Source organism: Chamaea fasciata, unplaced genomic scaffold (genome assembly GCF_029207755.1).
Source record: "Chamaea fasciata isolate MVZ Bird 193981 ecotype frontalis unplaced genomic scaffold, bChaFas1.0.hap1 SCAF_2, whole genome shotgun sequence".
NCBI classification, from domain to species: Eukaryota; Metazoa; Chordata; class Aves; order Passeriformes; family Sylviidae; genus Chamaea; species Chamaea fasciata.
Genome location: NW_027094087.1, coordinates 30,042,716 through 30,067,117, shown reverse-complemented (window position 1 = coordinate 30,067,117; position 24,402 = coordinate 30,042,716). Strand labels below are relative to the sequence as shown.

The following is a 24,402-nucleotide window of genomic DNA, read 5'->3' as shown; positions in this document are numbered from 1 at the left end:
TTGATTAGCATTCACCTGATTAAACTGATCTCCAGGATGAGAGATCAGTCAGCACCCTCGATGTTCCAAGGTGTTGCTGGGTGCTGTGCCATGGGCACGAGGTCCACAGGACCTGCACACCCCACGCTCCAGCTGGTCCCTGTGTTGGCTCTATATGTATGTCAGGGCCACTAATTTCTGCTAATTTCATTAAGTTGGTGTGTGCCTCTTGCATGCGAATTATAAAGTCAGTCTGAGCGAAGATGATTAATGAGGTTGGATGTTTTTAGTGGCTATTTCTATTGCTGTAGCAGCTGGAAAGTGTCATGCACTGAGAGCCTTGGGTGTTGCATGTGAGCAAGGTGAGATATCCAGCTTGGGGGTGACTCACCTTGGAAAGGAGTTTAGGAGCCAGGATGCTAAATTAACTCTGGTGATTGCAAAATTCTAAAGTAAAATCCACAAAGTTTCTGCTTGTAGGCTGGGATGTTTTATCCATCGCACACAGTGCTTCACAGAACATTAGTCCTGTCTTGGCAAATACAGAGTTTTATGTGCCCCTCACACACAAAAGGTGAATGAGGACATCCTCCCAGCTCTATTTCTGCTGAGGGTGCAAGGGACCTCTTCTTGAGCTCATCACATTTTCTCCTATTGGGTGACTGAGGTTAAATCCAGACATTTATCCTTGTCCTGCTTCTGCTGATCCTTTCCCATGACAGCACAAACATGGTCCATGTCCCCATGAGGACCCATCAGAGGAGCCCTCAAAAGTGACCCACAGAAGAGACAGACCCAGCACAGCTTCATTAGTAACTCATCCATCTCCATGAACTCAGCAAGAAATATCCAGGCTGGATAGTCAGCTCGTCTGCTAACTGGCAGCAACTTTCTCCATACAGCACCATGAACAGCCAAATCTATGATTAGAGTCAGCAGAATTTAAGTGGTGCAAGTATAGGCCTTCACTTTTAGCCTTTGAACAGGCAAAATAAAAAACAAACAAAACCCCCAAAAACCAAGGAAAGAGTTGGAGTGGGGGGAAAGAGAGAAATTAATAAAGCTGCAAGTAAATTGGCAGTCTTGAAAGGGAATCATCAAGCTCAAAATTCAGTTTTCTGTTTGGGAGGAGGGCTTTGACAGATCCACAATGTTTTTATCCCCAAGGAAATTTCAAAGTATTACTCAGTTCCAGACCAGCCACAAGCTCAATGTGCAAAGCTGGATTTCACCTGGCCCGAGTTCGGGCAATGCTTGTCTGTTGAGTCTGGATGTGCCTCTGTATGCAGCACCACTGAGGGGAGGTGGCACAGCTTGCCCCAGCCACTTACACCACTGGCTCTGAGGTTTTCTGCCCTGTGGCTTGGCCCCTAAATAGTCAACTCCAGTTTGTCCCTGCAGAGACACAGCTTTGAGAGACAAGCAAGAGAAAATGGGGTCTCTGAGCACCTGGGAGAGCAGCCGGAAGTGGGGAAAACACCTTATGGTCATTACCAGACTCTGGCTGCTGGGGTGTGATGAGATTTGCTGGATTGTCCACAATTCCTGCCTGGAAAGGTTCTGCCCTGCAGTGATTATCCCCCTCTCTCACTGAAAGAAACAGGAAAAGCCTGAAGCAAAGGGCGTTCGAATCACAGGCTCTGGGCTGCCTGCACATTCACCTGCCTCCTGCCTTCTCCTCTCCCACCCACATCGCCTACCTGCAGTCCCCTCTAACCGGTGTGTGCTGGGGAAGGCCTCTGAAGGGAAGATGGTCCTGCAGTACTTACAGCCAACACTGCACCTACAAGCAAGGCCCAGCGCTCAAAGGGCCCCAGCACAAGGCAGAAAGACTGGGAACACTACTGCCATGGAGGGTCCTGGCTGCAGGCAGGCAGCTTCCCCATCCATGCAGGACACACAAATCCTGCTGTTATACTTGCACACCACTGGCCAAGATGTAAAACCACCCATCCACTGATGATGTATCCAGATGAACCAGCCAGCCCTGTGCAACACATAAGCCAAGAACCACCTGGGAAAATTTGTATTTAAAACAAAATTCTTTAATAGTTTGTACTATAAAGACACAAATTAGTGCTTGACTGCAGCATGAATAACAAATGAAACATATTAAATATTTCAAAGCTACTGTGCTTTGGAAAACAAGATATACTGATACATATAAGCCTAATATTAGTTACCAGCTGGTTTGGTAGGAAGAGCCAGTTCAGTGTATCAAAATTGTCAATAAGCATTTCTCAATGTAGCTGTGTTCTACAAGTCAACTGCTACTCATCTGTCACAGTGTTGTTATCTATCTGCAACAACATACTGAATTTCAGGAAGAGAAACCCATGTTAGAACTCATAGTGTCAACGTTACAAAGTTTGGTCACATAATAAACAGATTTCATGTCCACTCCAGGTGGACAGATGGTGTTTGATCAGACTGTAACATCATCCATGCATTAGGCTGAGATCAACAATCAACATGAAACAATCAACATCAATTTGGAAAATTAAGAGAAAAATTAGTTTCTGTTCAGTCTGAGGAGTAACTACTACTTATGCTGCTTGAAACCCTCTCTTCCAAAATCCAGGTAGCAATAGTATACACAAAGTTCTTCCACAGCTTTAATGAGGAAACATTTTGGTAAATAACTTGCTATGAGCCATTTTATTCAGCACTGTCTTTGGAGAAATATATATGTTCCAGAGCTTTGGGGACAGGAAGAATCTAAGATTGTGCTTATAGCCATTCCTGTGGACAAATAAGCAAAAGACCCTTTATCTTTGCATTTTTAAAAATCTTAACAATCTGCTCTTAAGCATCAGGCAGATTCAATCTGTATGATATATGTGCAAAAAAACCCCCAAAAATTGCAGGCACTGTTTTAGGGTCTCATATGAACTCTGAGCTTGGTTCTTCTTAAATCTACAATTATATACTTAGTCAAACCTAAACAATTTCAAAAAGTAAAATGGGAGAGTTCTGCAGTAAAGTAAGAGGTTCAGGCATCAAACTTGCCTCTCAAACTGTACATACAAATGCTCCTGTCCCCTGTCCTATTTAGAGCATCTGGCTGGGAGCTCCAATAACGGGGCTCCATTTAAAGTGCTTGCTTGACTGCTGCGCCCTCACACTGCCTGTCACTGAACTACACAACCCAAAATAAACGCCTCCTGTATGGCTAAATCCCTCACCCAGCTTTCAAAGCCTGGAAAGATGCAACAGCATCAAGAAGATAGGTAGTCAGGCTCAAGTTTGAGTCAGAGGCAGACATGTATTGGATAACTAACTGGAAAGCCACTAAAAATAGCACTGTAATTCCTGCAAAAGGAGCATATTTAAGAAATTTGACCCCCACCTACCAAAGACTGTCTTACAGACCTCAGAAGAGAAAACAGCCCCAGCTCTCAGAAAAGCCTTGCAACAACGAGATCAGGCACTTGGCAGCTATAGGCAGTTGTGCGTGAGAAACTGAACAAAGAAACCCCAAACCAATTTTAATAGTTACACAGGATGTTCTCTGTCTTTAGGTTACAGACTCTCAAATAAAGCTGGCAGAGGACATTTCAGATAGGTCAGAAAATGCATTCATTCACGTACAAAACAGTCTGTATCATGTCCAACCTCATAAAACAGCCCCTAAGTCATCTACAATGAACTGAATGTAACAGAAACTACATCACTTCTGTGGTGAAGAGAGCAGAGCCAACATGGAAAGTTAAATGTATAAATAGCAAAACATTCAAGTATCTAAAGTGCAGATACCAGGAGGGTGGTTGACGTAATACTACAGGATTCTGTGCTTAATCTTTTGTTATTCTCTTTTCATGTAAGATTTCTTAATCTCCTTCTGGCTTTGCTCTGCTCATGTGTAATAGACTCCATCATTTATCCCTCTTCATGATAAAGTCTCACAGTCAAACAGCACTTCGCAGTTAAATCCTCCCACTGCCTACTTATAAAGTGCAGATGGGGTTTAAAGTAAACTGAAAGTTTTACCTGAATATGTTAATCTAAATTACGGGGCACACATTCCCCCAATTCTATGTGTTCCCCAATTCTGATGTCTGCTAAAGAAAACAGCAGTGCTGCTCCATTCCAGCTCCTCTGACTGAGCAGTGCTGTACTGAATTGTTTCACCACCTGCTATTAAATATACCCACAGAGAGAAACAGGTTTTAAAAAATGGTATTATGGAAATTCTTGAATGCAGATTAAACAAGGTGATAGTGACTGTGAGAGACACTGGTGGTATTGTGAGGATTTTCTGACGCTGAGATTCACGTGGAAGTGTTTGCAGAAAAAGACATTCAGCTGCTTGAAATGAGAGGTTAAAAGCAAATCCACGATGGCCAAAAGAATCAACTGCACTTCAAACCATACAAAATTCAGCTTTAGCCAAGCAAGACAGCACAGAACAGGATTAGAAGAGAATTAAAACAAATTACAGAGCAATATATCCATTATATCCCTCCCAAAAGATTTTGCTCCACCTGTGTGAATTGAAGTCCTCGTACTCAAATCTCTCTCTAAAGCAGCCAGACTTACACAAAGATGAGCAGCAGAATGAGCACAAGCTGTAAGTGACAGACACCAAACAAGTGAGGATGTTTACAGGGAGTGAACAGAATCAGCCACGAATCAATACAACACTCCCAGGGGCTGCACAGTCTAAGTCAGAATACTCTGATGTGCACACATTCATGCAAATGTAATCACGGGCACAGGTAAGGTACAATACACGACAGAGGTAGACAGGCAAGTGGTAACACTGCATATTCCAACTCTGACTAGGGGGGAGTTTTTAAACACTCATGGGCAGCACATCAGCCCTGTGCTAACAGAAAAATCATTAAGATGAAGTCTGGAGATGACTAATACTGCTAGCCAACAACACTGCCTTTGAAACATGGATGAGATTCCTCCTTGCATCTTCAGTTCTGTAAAATGCATGTCTTGAGCTGTATCAAAAAAATCTAAATTCCCAGAGTAAGGTATGGGTTTGATGCAAGAGCAATTTTGAAGTTTTTCCTCTTATTTCTAAGAAAGAATTTTTCAGCTCACAGACTGCAGAGCTACTTGCTCCTCACCTGTGTCAGTTCGATGGTCATATGGTGGCAGATTTCCTGGTTCTTCATAAATATAAGGAATAGAAGAGTTCATTGCTATCAAGTCTGTCCAACACATCCTGAAGAATTCATACCAAATGACACCTGCTACTTCCAAAATTCTCTTTGAAGTAGCTGCTGTCTGAATCCTACTCAAAAAATAGGATCACACATGACTTGCTAAGATGTAGTGCAAGAAAAGTTTGGGATATACTGCTCTGAGGTCTGTAGAAAAAAAAAATCAACATTGTCATACAAGAGATATAAATAAAAAGCAATTAACAGACAATTAACACATTACAGCAGTAAGAACGTATGTCTTTCCAGGCACAAGAAAAGGCAGTCTGAATTTCAGTGACACACAGTTAAAACTGGCTTGTCATTTTCAATATCACTCACAAGATCAGTAAGGCAGTCAAACCAAAGCACCCATGATTTTAGATTATTTATGTTAAGAAGGATACAAAGGTAAATTACATTCTTCAGGGTCTTATATAACCTGTTAAAAGAAAGGCTGCTGGCAGGGTGGTAGAAGTGTGCATGTTTGTTGTCATTTGGAATGTAGGAAGAAGCCAATTTGCATATTATTTAAGAAAAAAAAAATCAATGACAAATAATACATGAATGAAAAACTAACAGCAGTATAAAATTGAACTATGAGCTTTTCCAACTTTTTTTTTTTAAATCCTGAAAATTCAGCAAGATCTGAAACTCCCTCATCATAGACTTCCTAGTTGCAAATGTGCAGAAGAATCAACACATTTCTTTAAAATACAGCATTGTAGAGATGCCTGATCAATAAGAAAGTGGCTTTTCAAGACACTCTGGTTCTTGCAATTACTAAAATAATCAGAACTCCCAGCACCCTTCATTAACAAAACTAAGGCCACTAAAATAAATTTTTTTCATTTCCATAAAAATAATATCATACCTAGCAGATATTACAAGTTAGTGTTGATATGTCTTGCTGCTGCACTGCTTCTCTTATGAGACTCCTTCCCTAATTATGAACACATGTAAACATACTAAATAAGAAAATGGGATACAGTGTGCAGAAAAACGCTTGAGAAAGCCTGGAGGTGAACAGGCAGGCACTTATTTTCAAGCTACATTTTTGAAACGGTTCTCAAATCTCTTTACAAAAAATATGCCTTCTGGATAATTAAAGACACCTGATCCATAACAGCTTTTTCTTACCTCTGTGCTAGTTCTACTGACTTCTTTCAGTCTGAAGAGCACTTATATTTCCCAACACAGATACTGACCTTGTCTATGGAACTGGAGCCTAGTGATACCAAAGCTGTTCAAAAATTACCCTTCACGTGTCATTATAGGGGTGTACAGGTTGAAATGCATTGCTATCAGCACATGCTTAAACCTCATTCAATTCACGCAAGGCTAAGTATCTTTTTACAGTCCAAGAGTTTGGGGTTATTTGATCTAAAGGGTCCAGGGTCGTCACATAACAGAAGCCACATTTTTATTTGGAGGTTCACATCGGAAAGAGAGTTACTGGTGGATGTGAAAGATGCAGAGAAACTGCAAACAGAGAAAAAGGACATCAGAGGGAGGAGACCATTTTAGCCAGCACTGATTGTTCAATAGTCAGGACTCTGAGACCTGGGAGACAGCTTTACAGCTAGATTACCATGCTTTGCTGACGTGAGCACGTCGTAAATCAATACAGAATGGGATTTTGGATCAGTCTGGGCATTTTCCTTTTTTTTTCTACATGGCAGGAAGGATAAATCCCTCAAGAGCATCAAAAGCAGACAAAAATTGCATAGAATGGGAGCAAGTAGGCACAGAGATAGACTCTGTTAGTTGCCCCAAAATCAAGAGTCAAAACCACAGCCTTCATATGAGGTATATTTTGAAAAACTGTTAGTTTAATGTTTTCTTTACATTTTACTACTAACTTTCATCAGCTGGGTGGATAAAAATTGCAGAAAACAGGGTTTGTCTCCACACTAAATCCCTTAAGTCTGGTCTTAAAAGGTGGTTAGCTTTCTCGCAGACAAAGCAGTGATAGATTAAAAGCAAGCAAAGCACTGCCATTGTATTTGGGAATACCCTCAACCTCTTGAGTCTTGTTCTTTACTCTCCCTTCAAAGTTTCTGAATAAGAAGATGCTTCTGAAAGTCAGACCAATATTTAAGATTTGTAAAATAAGAGAAAGATGAATTCAAAACTGAACTAGAGCACATCTAAGGTGTTTGTCAATCTGTAGTATGAATGGGAAATGGGAAGTTAAAGAAAGGGATAGAAAAGGAAGGTATGTAAATAACAATTACAAAAAAATAAAAAAGATTGTTTCTTATGTTTCTACAGTTACTCTACAGTTTTGTGATGAATCATCAATCAAACAAATTAGGAATTGAGTTTCCAGACACAAACAGGAACACCTACAAGGCTTCACCATTTTAGTGTCTTCTACTGGTCACACTTTGGAACAACCTCCATGATGAACCTCTCAGTTGGACTAAAGAGAAAATGGAAGCTTGGTACAAACTGAACTAAATGGCACAGGTATCCCAACCATTTCGCTTAAAATAAAAATTGCAAAGGAGGCTGTGGAAAAGCAAGGTAGAAGAGAGGCCTAAATCAACAATTACATACTTCATTAATTGTATAAAAGTGCAAGGTTAAAGTAGTTTGGGTTAAGCATTCAGTTCACTATAGGTCACACAAATAGCTTAGCTTGGCCATCAATGGCCTGGTTTTGTCATTCAGTTACAAATATTAGTTTTGACCACAGAAACAACAAAAAACTGAATGAAAAAACGTATGCAATCCACTTCAAAAATGGTTAGTTTTCTGTGACCAGCACGAAATATTACCTCAATATAATCAGCTATACAATATATACATAAAACTCTTGTGTCTTAATCTTTGTTTTAACAACTTAGAATAAAGCTGTACTAAGTGCTATTTCCCTAGTGTGCCAGCTCTTTGCTCTGTTCTGGCCTTGTAGCACAGAGAAGTCCTTTAATAGCAATGGTACTGGGATTGATCCATAATTTTGACACTTCAGCCAGAGTAACTGTTGAAATGCTTTATTCAGCCAGGCCAGGTGATCGTGTGCGGCTGCCCAGGGTTCAGTCAAAGGTTCTTGGGTGGCTCCACAAGAAGAACAGGCCATATTCCAAAAACAAACTGTCAAAAGAAAAATAGGAATAGGGAAAGATTCTTTGGAATATTATGTTTCTTGGAACAGAAACCAAACATTATTAAACATAATCTAATGATAGGACGAGAGGGGAATGGCTTTAAAATGAAAGAAAGTAAGTTCATATTGCATATTAAAAAGGAATTCTTTAATTTGAGAGTGGTGAAGCACTGGCACAGGTTGCCCAGAGATGTTGTAGATGTTCCACCCTTGGAAATGTTCAAGGCCATGTTGGAGTAACCTGGGGGCTCTGAGTAATCTGGTCTAGTGGAAGGTGTCCCTTCCCATGCCAGGGGGGCTGAAACTAGATAATCACTGAGGTCCCTTCCAACCCAAACCATTCTGTGACTCTAATAAAATTTCAACTGCATTTCTTGGGATGTAAGCAGAAGTCAAAGACAGTACCCTAACAGGCATAATTATTGAGTCCACCAAAAGTTCAAAGCACAAGATACCCAAATGTACATTAATAAACACAAAATACTGTTTGCTTACCTTCACCTTTGGCCTGTGTTTCAGGAAAAGTGTCCTTGTATATAAACTGAGGAGAAGGAAAAAAGCATGCTTAAAATTTCAAGTATAAGACAACATATAAAATAAGGATGTCCTGATCTCAATTTTATTTTCCAAACAGAAAAGACTTGTTTCTGTGATTGCAGAGCTACCCATTCTGCCTAGATTTAGTCAATATAGGAGACATTAACTTCCAGTAAATCCCCCTGTAGCAGACTAATTAGCAAAATAATTTACCCTATCACCTATGTGAGGAGAAAGAAAAAAACACTGAGGTAAAAAAAAAAAAGGGGATTGGAGCCTGTCATTTTAGAAGGATGAAATTAAATCAGTGTACCACAAAATACAGCAGATGTTAAAGGGGGGAAAAAGCAGCATAGCTTAATTCTATATCTCATTTTTGTTCTTAGACACTTTCTCCTCTCAGTAGATCTTTTCTTGTGAATGACCTCACGTTTTTTAAAGTGGTAATGCCCCTTTGGGGCATGTTGGGAAAACCTTGCCTATGTTTGATTCCTGCAAGGAATTTTCTTTAAAATATTACCTCAAGCTCTGTAAAACAAAATGGAGTAGCTGTTTTCCATATACCTTGACATATTTAATAATGTACATATTTATGTATATATACATTCACATATGTGTAGGTAAATATGCTTGCATAAATATACACACAAATGTATATGTGTAAGCTATCAAATCATCTAATGGAAATGCACTTATTTTCCTTGCACTTTCCTTTAATTAGGTATTTTAACATCTGACAAAAAAGGTGAATACCACGTTAGATGTAGAAAAATTGATATGTAATCAAGTTTTCTCAACTACATAGGATGTATACCAAAAACAGACCTTCTCTTTGTTATTGGTTAAGTGGTAAAATATTTTTTCATTAGATGAGGATCAAATTGGAAATTCTTCACAGATTTCAGCTTACATTCTATTCCTGCCCCTGGTTCCACTAGATGGTGGTACAGAGCAAAAAAGAGACAAAAATCTGGCTCCAAGCTGTTTAAGTCTCTTCCACAAACTAATACCCTGCCCTTTGGGAACAGCTCCACTACAACTACTTCAGCCATCACCCTTCTGCACTACAGCAGGATGCCTGCTGGTTTTCAGAAGTGACAGTGCCTATCAAAAGATTAGTTAAGCTCCTAAATTTAAACATGTTAAAGTACTTCAGGATTGCTGCTCAAGAACAGACAGGTATTAATGGCTTACATTCTGAAATTAATATACTGTCAAATAGTTTTGGTTTAACTGCCACAGGGTTCCCATTTCTGAATAACGTTTTCTTGAAGAACCATGACTATTTAAAGACTCGTGATTACATTTTGAAGAAAACAGATTAGTTTTAGGGAGTTTTCAGGTCAGTTACAAAGAGGAAAGAAAACTGTACACCAGTTTATTAATAAGTCATTTTCCTGTTCTTCTGGATGGTACAACATTCTGAAGTACAACTGAACCTAAGAAAACTCATAAGATCTCTGTGAACAGCCAGTTTAGAAAACATTTCCTACCTTAGCAGGATATGAAGGTAAGAACCAAGGCCTGTGAGAATATGCCACCATGCATGAAACTGTGTCACAGCTCCCACCACGGGAGGCAGCTTCTCTCGTAATGCTCTGAAAGAAAGAAATACCAGGCAATGGAATACTTTTTCCCAGTTGTGCAATCTCAAATCACAATGTTGGATTATCAGATCACACATTGTTTCCGTATCTTGGGCATGTGCTTGACAGGTGAGGATTCATGGAGTCAGGCTTTCAGCAGGTGAGGAGCAGCAGTTATACCTTACACTGCCAGTACAGAGAGATATCAGCAAACTGACTTTCTTATATATTTAAAGAAAATGGACATATTTTCATATGACTGATCAATTACTTCTGCACTCAAATTTTATGGAAGTATTTATTGGCATCCCACAGTCCCAAATGAATTCTACCACTGTCCTCCCCAAAACCCTGTGAACTACTGTCCATAGGATGAAATGCTAAGTTTAAGGTCCAAGAGAGGAAATGACATTTATCAGACATCATCACTTTAAATCTGGCAATCACACCACCTATTCTGCAGGTCCATGGAAGCTCAGCATGCCTTTCTCTGTTGGACAAAATGGGTTTTTAGTGAGGAAGCAATTAAAGTAGGGGTCTGAAATACTCCACCAACACGCTTTGTATTTTGTAGTTATGAGGGAAGGGGCTAAGAAATGGACATAAAGCAATAAAGAAAAGGAACTACATTGCTCTTATTTCTCATGCTCACTAGGCTTCTGCAGATAATCCCTATTTTGGTTGATGGTGGAGGAACTGCTTGCATCCGCTGGTCATTTTTTTACAGTTCCATTTCCCTTGTCAAAACAAAAAGAGGAAAACAATGATTGAATGTGTTAAAGAAGAAAAATCTGCAGCTCTTGGAATATGTCCTTACTGCTTGATATTGAAGTGCTTGGTCCAAAGCTGCTCAGTCACAAATATTACCACAGAGCTTCAACTGAGTCAGCCCAGCAATGACACAGTGGAACACACAGACTGGCAGCCTGGCACAACTTCCAAGCCTTTGGATGGCAGGAAATTTGTAAGCTCAAATTCAAAAGTGTATCATTCCAATCAGAGAAACTGAGTGGTACAGATTTTTTTTTTTTTTTTTTTTTTTTTAAATAAGTCGCAGATTTAATGAAATATGGAACAAAAAACCCTGAATCAAAACTCAAGTCTTGAACTTTAAAACTAAACGGAGCAGGTAGGTGGATGATTCACAAGTTAGACCTTCAGAGAATAAAGAATTTCAAGGAACTGGAATGTATTTTCTCCAAAGGTGCAAATTAGAATACCTCCTGGAGAAATCCAAGGCTCTGCAGATGTCTGATTAAAGCTAGTCAACAAGCATTTCTTTTTTCTAGCCCCATAACCAAACAAGTATTACAGGAAAGACACTAACATTTTTTCCCCTTATGAAATGAGGATGGAAAAAAGTGCCTCAGCAGCTGGTGTCGTTTTTGAGCCTAGGAACCAGTTCAAAAGCCCCATGGACCCAGAGCAGCACAGCAGGTTTGGTGAATTGGGGGTTATGATCTCACCAGTGATGTGAGGCAGCTGCAAAAATCAACCCTGATGCCAATATTTGCAAAGTAACTAAACCCAGCCACTTGTGCTGCCAAATAACTACATCTGTATCAAACGGTCCTAGGGATGAAGATCATGTATTATATTCATTTTAAAAAAGTTTCAAGAATACTTTGTTGGAATTAACTTTCAGTTGGCTTACCCTAGCATAGGCATTGAGAAGTCAGAAGGGATGGAAAACTTTAGATTTCTTTACAGCACACTGTTATTTGGCTCTGACAAACCAGCCTACTAGGACAACTCTGTACAACATAGACTCCATGGCATAACAGTGTTTCAAATTGTCAAAAATGTATTTTTCTGGATGCTGGAATTAACCTTTCCATCTCTTCCAGCTTGCTGAGCAACACATGAATTGCAACTAAGTGCTGTTTATTGGTAACATAGATATTGTACTAGGTATTTTCTTGAACAATAGTAGCAGTAGTAACAGCAGTAGTTCTGCATGTCTTCTTTAACATCCAGAACTACTGTTGTTGGTATTTTCCTGGGAAATGGAAGAGCAAAAACCAAAAACAACCCAAAGGAGCAGGATAAAAACACAAATGAAATCAAGTGCGAATAGCAGGCTTTAGTCAGCCACAGATCCTCAAAATTACTTCAGTGACATTATTTCTCTCAATTTAATTTGAAGTTAAAGAGAAATTAAAAAAAAAATCTATAAATGGTTAAAAAAAAGTTTAAAAACCCCATGTTGAGTTGTGACTCTAGTAATCTGCATAAAATCTCATGGATGTTTTGTAGGCAGCATACCATACATGTAGTGAGATGGACTTGAATATGCATCTCAGAAATAATCCAATCTTTATACTTAAAGACTATTAAGAGCTATCCAGACAAGTGAAAAAACTCACCTCAATTTATCACAGAAAATGTTGTCCACATTCCAGAGAAAAAATCCCATTAAAAATACAGTTAAAGACGTATAGCCTAGACCTCTAAGCCATGGGTATACCCTTGAGAGAGAAATAGTGCAAAGTTTAGTTCAGAATGCTTTAAGATACAGAAATATACTAATATATACTACACTAAATATGTGTGACATACAGAAATGCTACTATATGTAAATAAAATTCTTTACCCATTTGGTTTTTCCCCCAAAAGAAAACAATACCAACTTCAAATTTCATCTGTTTAAATATTGTATTTTTCTTCTCCTCTCTCCTGATCTCATTCTCTGAGACTGTTTTTTCCTTCTATAGTTATAATGGTTTTCCTAAATACTGCACTCTCCAAGCTGAACCAAAAAGTGGGAAAACTAAAGTTGGCTAAAAGGTACTAATTCTTCAGTCCCATGTATATTCTTTCATTAATAAAAAAGAAAAAAAGAAAACAAACAAACAAACAAAAACAACAACAAAAAAAAACCAAAAAACCCCCCTGCTACCAACTAGGACTCTCTTTCCCAAAAGAAGAGGGTTTTTGCCAAGAGATGATATCCCTATTCTAGGGAATTTATGTAAATATGGTCTTTCAAAATTACTCTTTTGTGACCACAGACCACCATGACCAACAACTAATCAAATGAATGGTATCACACCCCAGTACTTTAATGCTAATTTATGAATTGAATGCTACCGAGAATAGAAAAATGTCAATTTAATTTTGGCAGAAAAAAATCTTTAAGATATGGAAAATGCACACAGAAGAATGAGATGCAAGAAAGTGCATCATTAATAAATTTACTTTCCCTATCATGGACCATGAAATTGTAAACTTCCTACTTGGAAGGCTCCTTTCCTGCTAATAAGACAAGTCCAAAAGCAAACCCAAATCCAACCCGGAACGGCTGCCACGAAATACTGTTCAAGTTATTTTTAAACGTTATGAACACACAATTGAGATTCTGGGTTAAAACACATTCCTGAGCTGCTTTTCCCTCCACTGTGTGTGTTACAGCACATTTCAGAGCTGTGAGCACTGGAAACCAAAATGTGCAAAACACAACAGGTAGCTTGCCCTGTGGAGGAAGCTCTAACCAGATACAAGCTGTACATATTCATAAACTGACTGCCAATATAAATAGCAAAATTATTTGTTTAGTCTAATAAATGCGTGGACTACCATGCAGTACATGGCAAAGACTACACTGCAATATTACTCCCTCAGTGCTCCAGAGACTTAAGCATGACCATGACATAGCACTAAATAGTATGTTAAACATGCTGGTAATTAAGTAATTATAGCTGGAATTGTTGAGGAATAAACAGTGGTGTTTGGTGAAGGAATCAATTGGCATCACCTATTAACAGGGATCACATGCTTTGTGAACACAGAATAATATTTGCCCAGTTGTAATCTTGGGAAGGAAGCAGACCTGAGAAAGAGATGCAAGGTGGTGGGGGAACAGGCAGGAAGAAGAACAACTGGTGAGAATAGGATGAGGTAGTAGCCTGGAAGGAATAACATGCTGTTCTTTGGGATTTTCACTCTAATCTCGGAATGACTTCAAGACCCACACGAAGAAATATGAGTGATAGGAAGTCAAGTAAAAAAAAAAGACAAGCAGAAATCAGGGTCAGTATGTAAGCTGGAAGAGGCTTGGCCAAGTGCTAGCACTACTGATGGAAATAACGATAGTGCAGAGAAAGTAAATCCAAAAGTGTGTTTGGGGATGAATTTTAGAGGAAAAAAAAGGGTACCTTCAGGTTGGTAGAGCTTCTCTAGCAGAACTAATTTAAAATTAGTAGTAGTTTAGTTAAAATTTAGAAGTAGTTTAAACCTACGTCTCTTCCCATCCCAACTTCCTACCGAGTTTGCATTATAACACTGACAGGGGAAATAAGTCTTTGTAGGCCCCTGTTGCAAAGAAGTGATCAAGCTAATTAAGAATATACATTCCAAGCCCCTAAAACTGAAGCGAAAAGTAGGTGGAACTTCAGGAGACAGACTTTGCTGGAACAAAACAATGAGTGATACTTTGGGAGGGAAGGTGGTGACGTTATTGATAAAGACAGAAGACTATGAAACGCTTCAGAAATAATGAGAACACATAATTGTGTGGAATTTGCAGAAGTAGAAAAATAGCAGGCCCAAGAGTTTGTCTACACAGACAGGAAGAAATTTATTCTAAGAGACTAGAATTGTGCTAAATCCTTGAATAAGTACAAAATTAAAATGACTTCAATTTGGAATAAATTTAGTTCCCCTTGGAGGTGAATTAATGTTGTATCACTTAAGATCTCCAGGCGAGGATTAAAATTTCCAGTCTATAGGTTTGAAAAGTGCCTTTAAATTGATGATTGTTTCTAAAGCTGCAACACAGTTTTAAGTTTTTTTGGCTTAACAAGAAAGTCTGTGAACATTTGCATTTGGTCTGTGGGAATTTCTTGGGGAAAGCCGAACCATGTGAACTAAAATGGGAGTTGGAAGGTGATTCAATGAATGTATTTGATCCTTGTGGGTCTCTTCCAACTCAGAATATTTGAGGATTTTATAATACTTCAAATTCACATTTTATTAAATTCTTCCTTGTGTTCCTGAACAGACACACGTGGAACTTGAAACAAAGTTTAACAAAAAGCACATTTAAAATTATGACAGAAGAAAGTAATTTTCAAAAGCAATCCCCAAACACATGAGGACACCAAATACTCACAGGGGATAGACAGAAATGGGCAACCAACTGAGCCCCTGAAAGCTAAAGGTATGTGTTTACTCCAACACTGATTAAATTCCATTTTCTTCCCTTTTACCTACCAAGTCTGTGCTCTGATGTTTCTAATTCTTCTCAGCATCTTCTAGTGCTTTTAATACCTTTTGCTTGTTACAGTTTTAATTTCAATAATAATATGCCTAACTTTATCCAACCAAGACTGTAAGGAAAACTATCATGTGTTATTATTTTTTAAATACTTAAGCAGGGAAGAAGAAAGGAAATTACTAAATGATGGTTCTACTCTGCAGTCTTACTCTTACCACTCTCCCAGTACTGTCATTAGAGTTTGGACACTAGCAACAGATTTCACACTCCCCAGCAATATGAGGACAAACTCAATTTCTGTTTAAATCCCAGGCTAACAGCTGAAGCCACCAGCAGAACACCTTACGTAAGTGTAGAAATCTCAGTTTAGTTCAATGTTTTCCCACTGGCTTCAAAAAAGTGCAAGGTGATGACCCACTCCCTGTCAACCCAGGGGAACCCAGGAGCTAACATTATGTACCTAGTCAAAGAAATTCTCCCACTGTCAATTTCTCATGTTAAGCCGACCAAAAATAAAAGCTGCAAATAATATGTTGTAACTTACAACGCTGAATTAAATGGTTACTTACCATAATACTATATAAACAGATCTTAGAACTATGATGGAAACTAGCGTTCCATACATGATCTGAAAATAGAAAAAGAGATAAAATTCAGCAATGGGATTCAAGAGACCTTATAAAATACTACACAAGTAAAAATTTTTTGAAGCCTCTGTTGTTTGGGGTTTTTTTTAAATTTTAAAGTCTTAAGAAAATAGCATTCCTTCTAACTTCATCTCCAGAAAGCCTTCTGTTAAAGTTTCAAATAGAAGTATGATCATAAAGCATGGCCTTTATACAATTGCAGGAAAAGTCAGTTGAGAAAAACCAATGTTCCACTGTTCTGAATCAGAAAGCAAACACTAGATGGCACTCGGTAGGCATGCTGAAATCAAAAACGGTAACTAACCCCTTTCTCTCTTCTCTCTCTGTGCATTTTAGCAAAGGATTGTAACAAGCATCAGCTAAAACTGTTTTTGAAAGCTGTACTTCTTTCATTGATACTTGATTAATGTGTTTTCCTGAAAGCAAACACCTGAATAGACTATGTGCTGTTCCCACACTGAGCATCACTATGGGGAGAAACTTTCCAGGAAGCATTTCAAACAACTATTACAGATTGTTTGGATTCAATCTAATTATATAGCGGGAAGGCTGTACACTCTGAAAAGACCCATGAGCAAAATCTGACTCACTGTAGGCTTGATGAATTTGAATGCAATCACCTGACTTATAAAAAGTCAAAGCAATCATTTACTTTTTGCCTTGTGATCTTTAAATCACTCTCCTTTTTTATTCACAAACTTAAAATCCATGTAACACCACCTCCAAGACATTTTTTCTCTTCCAAAGAAGAAGGCCAGTCATGCCTGAGAGTGATGCAGAAGTCACTGTACCAGGGAGGATTTTTAGACACTGGTGACATTCAATTACTTTCTATATTTTTATTCTGAACACTGGTTTCCTCCTGCCAAAAGGCAGTTTGTTCCAAGCAGCTGTGCCTTGCTCTTTTTGCCTCTCTCCAGGGGCCCACAAGCCTCCCAGTATTTTTTTCTTCGTTGTTCACTGACTTAACTTTCTCATCTTGCTTCTAGTTAGCTACTATCTAATTGTCTTTGTTTTACATGAAACAGGAAAATTATAAAACTTTGCTGTCTATTTTTAGAAGCTGTTAAACCTCACACAAAGAAGTGTGCTTACAAACCAGTGTCCTTACCACATTATATTGAGCTCCTCATACCCCTCATTCTTTTTGACTGTCTTTTGAGACAGGGACTACCTCCCACTCTGCTTTAACTGGGGCGTTCAGATCCTACTATCCTGTAAGCATGTCCACTCATCTCACATAAAATAGGTTACTGTAATAATGCAAAGTGCAACCTGCCTTCCTAAAGTCCATAAAGGCAAATTTGTGAACTCCTTTTAGCTTTAAGGATGAGGTTAGTAGCACACGCTGTATTATAGGGCATGTAGACAGAACAAGACAGACAACAGAGCCCTTATGTTTGACAACAGGTAAAAGTAAGCTCCAATACTGACTATTCAAAGTCAGTCAGCACAGCAGCTCTTAATTCGCATTCAGAACAAGATTAAAGAACCTTAGTAAATAAACTACTACTACTGTGTGTTCTGCTCTGTAGACCTAAACAAAGCAAAACTGTTTGAAAGGCTAATTGGCTCTGGTTTGTAATTTATACAAAGCTGTTAGTTAATTCCAGTCCCCTTGTTGGGATACATCAAGTAAACCAGGAAAAAAAGAAAACCAACAAAACCTGCTAGACACAGCCTGAGTATCAAAGTGCTTATCAGACCCAAGCTAAGGTAGCAAGGGGAGTGCTCAGGTGTGCTAGATGCTGCCTGCTGGTACAATTCTTCATTGCTGACATTTTGCCTAAAAAGATCCCACCACATAAATACATTATCAGCCTCATTTAAAACAGCCCTTTTCATTTTTTTCTAATCAAATCCAGCAATTTATTCTAAGAGAGGGATGGTACAGAGGAAGACACTCATCAAAAGACTCCTCCAGAATCCAAATAACAGTTTGATTTGCTAATCTCTCTTTCTTTGCTGATCTTCTCCTCCTTAAAATTTCCATTGCTAAAATACTCCTTTGCAGTAGAGATATGGGAAAAAACCCAATTCATTAAGAGCAACTTCTGTCATACACATTAGGGGTTGTGGCCACCCTAATGTTTGTACCCAAATTGCTTTTGGATTCTTTGTACAGGGAATACAATACTGTCAGACTATGCCTAGAGAAACAGATCTCACAGCCAGCCCAAAACCCAGGTAAAATGCTACCTTGTCCAGCAGTTGCTAAAAGCAGGAAAGAGCAAAAGCTAAGAAAAGCTTTCTTTGCAGAGTTTTTGACTTGGTATTTCCTAGTGATTTAATGGCTTGCAGAAGAGGACAGTATCAATGGAGGGAGGAAGAAAAAAAAAAATCATGCAGTGACTGAAGAAAAATATGTCCATAGCTGACACTTCAATTTCTTGCCTTTTCCGCTTCCCCACCCAAACAGGTTGTTAGCAGTAAAATACATTTGTGTTTAAAAGCCTGTGAAAGACTGGAACAACAAACTGTTCTGCTCTGCATGCTCCAATCCTCCTCGCTGAAGGTGAACACCCAGGAGGTGCTGCTGTGATATATATAGAGACTGTAGCTGCACACCTCCCTCAGCTGTTTCTTACTAGAGGGCTACACACCAAGCTGCACAACTTAGTTCAGGTGTCAGGCAGCAGTGCTTACTTTATCTGCTTTACCATCTTTGGCTTTACTATTTTTATCATGGTAAAACTTTATTAGGTATTACCCATCCAGCCAAAGAAGGGCAAAGTACAATATTATATTAAAAAAGAAAAATCTGCCTTATTCAAGTTAACTCAAATTTTTCCATTCCTTTGTCCTTCTTTTCTTTAGCTAACATATCATTTAAGTGACAGATGACAACCCAAACAAGTTTTCTGCTATTTTGTCTCACACTGCCATTAAATTGTATACATAATATACATTAATTAAAATAAAATTTAAATTTAATAAATTAAATTGTATACATAATATACATAAGTGAATTATCCATAAATTCATTTATGTAAGTCAGAGGTTGGTACTCCACACTGAGAGGGGCAGCATAGAAAACTGGTTCTTCATCTACCCTTCTAGTACAGAAAGCAGCAATAGCCTGCTATTTCCACTTCTGTTTCCTCTGCTCTTGGCCTTCTGCCCATCCGTGGTTAATAAAATCAATTTATCAGCCCCAAATATTAGTATACACGTTGGGCCCACACTGAGAGATTTTGGGTTCATGGCAACCAGCTTATCTAACACCCCAAACAGCCATCAAAAGATAGTTATTTAAGTACTCGAATGTGGAAACTGTATTTGCAATTTGCAAAAAGAAAACTGAGTTCTACATCAGTCTGGATTTCTGGAGAAGAAATCTGAGCTGAGAGAAAAAGGAAGGACAACCCCAAGATTACACTGAAACATCAGGTAACTCGACACAATTATAGCTGTGTAGTACCACAGGCTGCCTTGACAGCTCCTGAATGAACTAATTCAGATTCACTGGGTTTGGTCCTGTTTAGATGCATGTATGTAATGGCAAAATGACACAAAAGTCACTGCTGCTGTAGAGCTTCTGGGACACTGTCTGCCACAGAAAGTCAGGCTTCCCCTCCAACAACTCGTAGAGCCGAACCTTTGGAGAATCAGAATATCCTTCCTCATTCCCTAGGCTACTGTGCAGGTAGAGGCACCAGCCAGAATTAAAGCTGTTCTCGCTTGGGAAGACATCCTCCAATGAGCTGTGTATGAGTAAAATGTCACTCAGGTGAGTTTTATAGGTGCTCATCAGCAGGACAATGACAGAACAGAAAAAGCTCTGTGGTGAAGACATGCCTGAAAAGGTAATTTTGAACAGAGTACTAGGGAACATGAACACACAGAAAGTAAGAACATATTCTGCTAAAAGGCAGAATATATTAGCCACAAGCCTATGATTAACTATTGCCTAAGCAGCAGGAGGGACTCAGGAGACCTCTAAGGCATCCAGTGGGTCCACACAGATTCCCCAAAATGGTGAATCCTGCAGTCTGAACAGGTTGTGCCTGGACATAACATATTCTTCATGTGGTTTCAGGCTCCCTTATGTACTTCTATATACACATTTCACCTTGATTTCAGTTTCTTCTTTGCACTTGTATATTTAAAACACACCTAGAGAAAAAATCTATTAACTTTTTTATTAAGGCAAATGAAATACCTTTTCCTGCCATCCTTATTTTCTTCCTCTTACTCAAAGTAACCTGAAGAAGTACAGTCAATATGTGTCTATTTTACGTCTATCATTAGTTTAAAAAAAAAACCAACCCTGGTCACGTTGTTATGCTGTAAACAGTGAACACATCCAGGCACTCCCTGCCCTCCTTAGGTGATTTGTGAACAGTTTAGAACGAGAATGATTTGTATTTGTCCGTCAGTGCATCTCTTCCGTTTTGAGTCAGTCCTCATCTTTGTCCTCAGGGTCTCTCTCAGTTATCTCTTCATTTCCTCCCCAGTACTCAGTGATAACTCTGAAGTTTGTATCATCACAAATACCAGAAGTACAATCTTCTTTTTCCTGCTACACATTGTTAGAAAGGAAACCAACCAAACAAAACAGTCCCACAACTGATTCCAAGAAAAGTCAGGCTTTTTCATAATCTCCTTTAGTCATTTTTCACTAGTCACTACCTTACCCTATTTGCAGTCCTCCTACTGATCTGCTTCTCCAGCTGGCTTGGTTTCTCATGGGACACCACAAGAACATTATAGAATGCCTATTTTTCACATCACATTTCCTAATGTAGAAGAAACAGCTATTTAATCTAGTTTTCCATTAACCTTTAAATTATTTGTTTGCTAAAATTTGCCTCACAGTGTCTCAGCACACGACTACACAAATAAAACAGGCTTTTAGAACTATTTCACTATTCACATAGCTTGGCCCACTAGCTGATTGACGTTTTTGATCACTACAAGTGATCAGATACGGTATGCAGCAAGCAGAAAAATCAGGATGGAACACATTGCTTTGCATGTGACAGCTTCCTAGGCCTCATTATATTAGGAAGAAGGCTACTTGTACGACTTGAGTTGAAAGTTTAACTTCCAGAATAACTACTTCTACTTCCATGGCTGTCTCTGTATGTCTGTGGCTACTTCACACTAGGAGCCATTCTTCCCCTGCCCTTTCCTTGTATACATGTGGTAAACAGGGATGAACAACTAATCTGATTTAAAATTAATTCCGAGAAGAGTTTCAACCTGTTGAGTTCCCCAATCAAATTCACATCAGAAAATAAATTTGTGTGCCAGATGGAAAAGAGAGAAGCACAGCTGTTTTCTGTGACAATGATGCTGCCTTAAAAATAACCAGGCAGCTGGGACGTAGGGTTGTTTAGCACCTTGAAAATTAGGACTAATAGTGCTCTAGCCTGAGAGATTTGAACATAAACAAGAAAATATATGCCTGTAACGACCATTAATATATTGCATTTAATTAATGATGTTGCAAAAAATACTAGATCAGTTGTCAAGCAGGAATTGGTGTTTGCCTTCTAATGACGTCCTGCCTCCAACTGCCTGAAACATGCATCTCATCCCTCCTTCAGTTGAAGCACTAAAACCTTTAAAGATCTCCCTTAATATGTGGATGCAGAAAAAGAAGTTGGTCTCTGTTACCCTGGATAACGAACTGAAATCACCTTTTTGCTCTGCTGGCAGCTGGCAATTTATGAGCCTAAATTGGAAAGACAAGTAGAAAGTAATTTGGGGAAAAATGAAGCTTGGATTCTGGTTGCTAAATATAACAGGATCCTTTTTTCCATTCTCACTGGCCTCCTTCCAGAGGGAAAAACCCCACAATCCATACTGAAACAATGAACAATAAAAAGCTATCCTTGTAGTTCCTCCTCTTTTTGCTAGGCTGACAGCTTGAAATGATCACAGACAAACACCTAGAGGAACCAATTATGCTTTATCTCCTGATGCTGCTTTCTAACTCAGTTAGAAGGATCGTGATTTAAACTATGATTGCATGAACATATTTAATTTTATTTCAAGTCTAAGTGAGCAATTCAGTTTGAAAATGCTTACAGAAATTATTTAACTTTTTTTTAATGCACTCTAAAATAATGCATAAGTATTAAGAAAATAACATTGCTTAGCTGTGCAGTCAGGGAAATACTTCCTCAGGATTTACAACATATTTGGCAAAGACCATGAAAAAATGAGTACAGTACTTGAACAGTTAGAATTTGGCTATAACTGTATGTTCTCCATAAAAATCAATTTGCAAAGAATTGTAAAAAGTCCAACACTTTCATGGGATCCAAATATTTTCTACATTGATTCTTCATGTATAAATTATAACAGGGAATTCATATTCTGAACCTAAGAGAAACCAGATGCTGAAAATTAAAGGTCTGGGACAAGAGTTTAAAGTTTCCCTATTTCCCTCTTTCCCAAAGTATTATAATATCTATTGTTTTAGTTTTTGTGACATGGGGCAATAACTATGCTAATGCATAAAACCAGAATATAGTGAAGCTGTGATGTATTTATTCCAATAAATGCAGCTTGGACAAATAATTGATTAAAGAGATAAAAATTCATTATAAATAGTAAATTTTGCCACCGTTGTTAACAAAACTACTCTAAATCACTTCATTCAAAACCAGTTATGACAAGCTCAGTAAAAGCACCAGAAATTGTCACTTTCATCCCAGCCAGTATCTTTCTGCTGGAAATGTAAGTAGGGGAAATAAAGAGAGGATTTAGTTAATATCACCAAAAGACTCCACACTGCAATTTTCTCTTTTATCTACAGGTAGGGTAACAAACAATTCCTGTTTCTAGGGGAGATTATTTGGAGCAGCAGAAGATTTATTCTCTTGATCAGCACTTCAGTAATCCACCAACAGGAGCCACATATCATTTTTACAACTGCTGATGCAGCAGACACATTTTGACAAGCAGCGGAACTACCAATTTCAAAAATTAAGGCTTCAAAGCTTTGTCCTGCAAAGAGCTCAGTGCTTTTTGCTTGGCAATTTTTCAGCTGTTATCCCTAATCAAAAAAATCATAAATGAGGCAACCTACCCACGGCATACAGAAATGAGCATTATTTCTAACCTCCTGTGAAGAAGTAAGCGATGCAAGTTCTATCCCCACAGGCAGGGGATGCATATTAATATTCCTGGGCTGCTACAAAAGGAGTCTGTACCAAATATGCCATTAAGCCGATACAAAGCAGTCTGCAACATAACCCTAGAAGGCATTCTGTGCTTAAAGTCACCTTGAATTTCCACAAAGTAAAACTGAGTAGTTAAAAAAACCCAAGCAGCAAGAAGAACGTGGTGCTAAGTCAGTCAAGCCATCTTATGATGTAAAGTCATAGTTTCAAAGCAGCTACTAATGGAAAGCAGCAGAAAAAGACTCATTTAGCTGTTCCTCTCTCACACACACCTTAGGGTCACCTCATTTCACTTGCCACTGATGAAAACCATGGGAAATAAGAGGTCAAAAGCTAAAACACAATGCATATTGAAGCATTCTAGTTTTTCAGGCCACTAAGTAAGAGGATGGTGACATGACAGCAACAGCAAATTGCGCTTTCCTTCCATCTTTCTTCTAGCAGTAAAATACCATAGCACATTCCATTGTAACAGCATAATTAAAAATCAAAATTAGCTGTTCCAACAGAGTAAGACTTACCTGATGGAATACAGGCTCTTTCAAATCTAGATAAACCTGGAAAGATTAAAAAAGAGAAATCATTTGCAACAGAACCATCATAACATTATTCATCTAAATATTGCCAAGGCTTCTCCCATTAGAATCAAGCCATGAGTGCCTATCCATGCACCATTAAATTCCATCAAACATTTGAAGTTCCCTCTGGCAGACCCTGAGGTTTTAACTGTGGAATTATTTTAAACTAAGAGGCACAAATAGAAATATTAACATCTAACATAAGGCTTCTAATTTGATAGAGTTGAACGCATAAAAAAACAATTAAGATGCTGAAGTTACCAGATGTTCTCAATATGCACTGCAAGAAAAAAACATACTCAACTTTGTAATTACTGTTTTTGACAATAATTTAACAATTCAATTACTTTTACACTAAAGCTAGTAGTTCTTCCTATTTGTAATACAGTTAATTTAATTTGCCTTTTAGAAGAGAGAAGGGCACTAGATCTTAGGCATAATGTGCCACAAGTGTAA

At 38.5% G+C, this 24,402-nt stretch overlaps 1 protein-coding gene across 1 annotated transcript in view; it reads right to left on the bottom strand.

The window, feature by feature from the left end:
- Positions 1 to 4,341: 4,341 nt before the first annotated feature.
- ACER3 (alkaline ceramidase 3) overlaps positions 4,342 to 24,402 on the bottom strand; it is a 53,572-nt gene continuing 33,511 nt past the window's right edge. Inside the window, exons 6-11 of the mRNA XM_066175559.1 lie at positions 23,890 to 23,925; positions 16,155 to 16,213; positions 12,737 to 12,838; positions 10,278 to 10,382; positions 8,743 to 8,788; positions 4,342 to 8,234 (exon numbers count right to left, since the gene is read on the bottom strand). Of these exons, the coding sequence (XP_066031656.1) occupies positions 8,181 to 8,234; positions 8,743 to 8,788; positions 10,278 to 10,382; positions 12,737 to 12,838; positions 16,155 to 16,213; positions 23,890 to 23,925 (402 nt within the window). The 3' untranslated portion in view covers positions 4,342 to 8,180. The remainder of the gene's footprint in view (positions 8,235 to 8,742; positions 8,789 to 10,277; positions 10,383 to 12,736; positions 12,839 to 16,154; positions 16,214 to 23,889; positions 23,926 to 24,402) is intronic.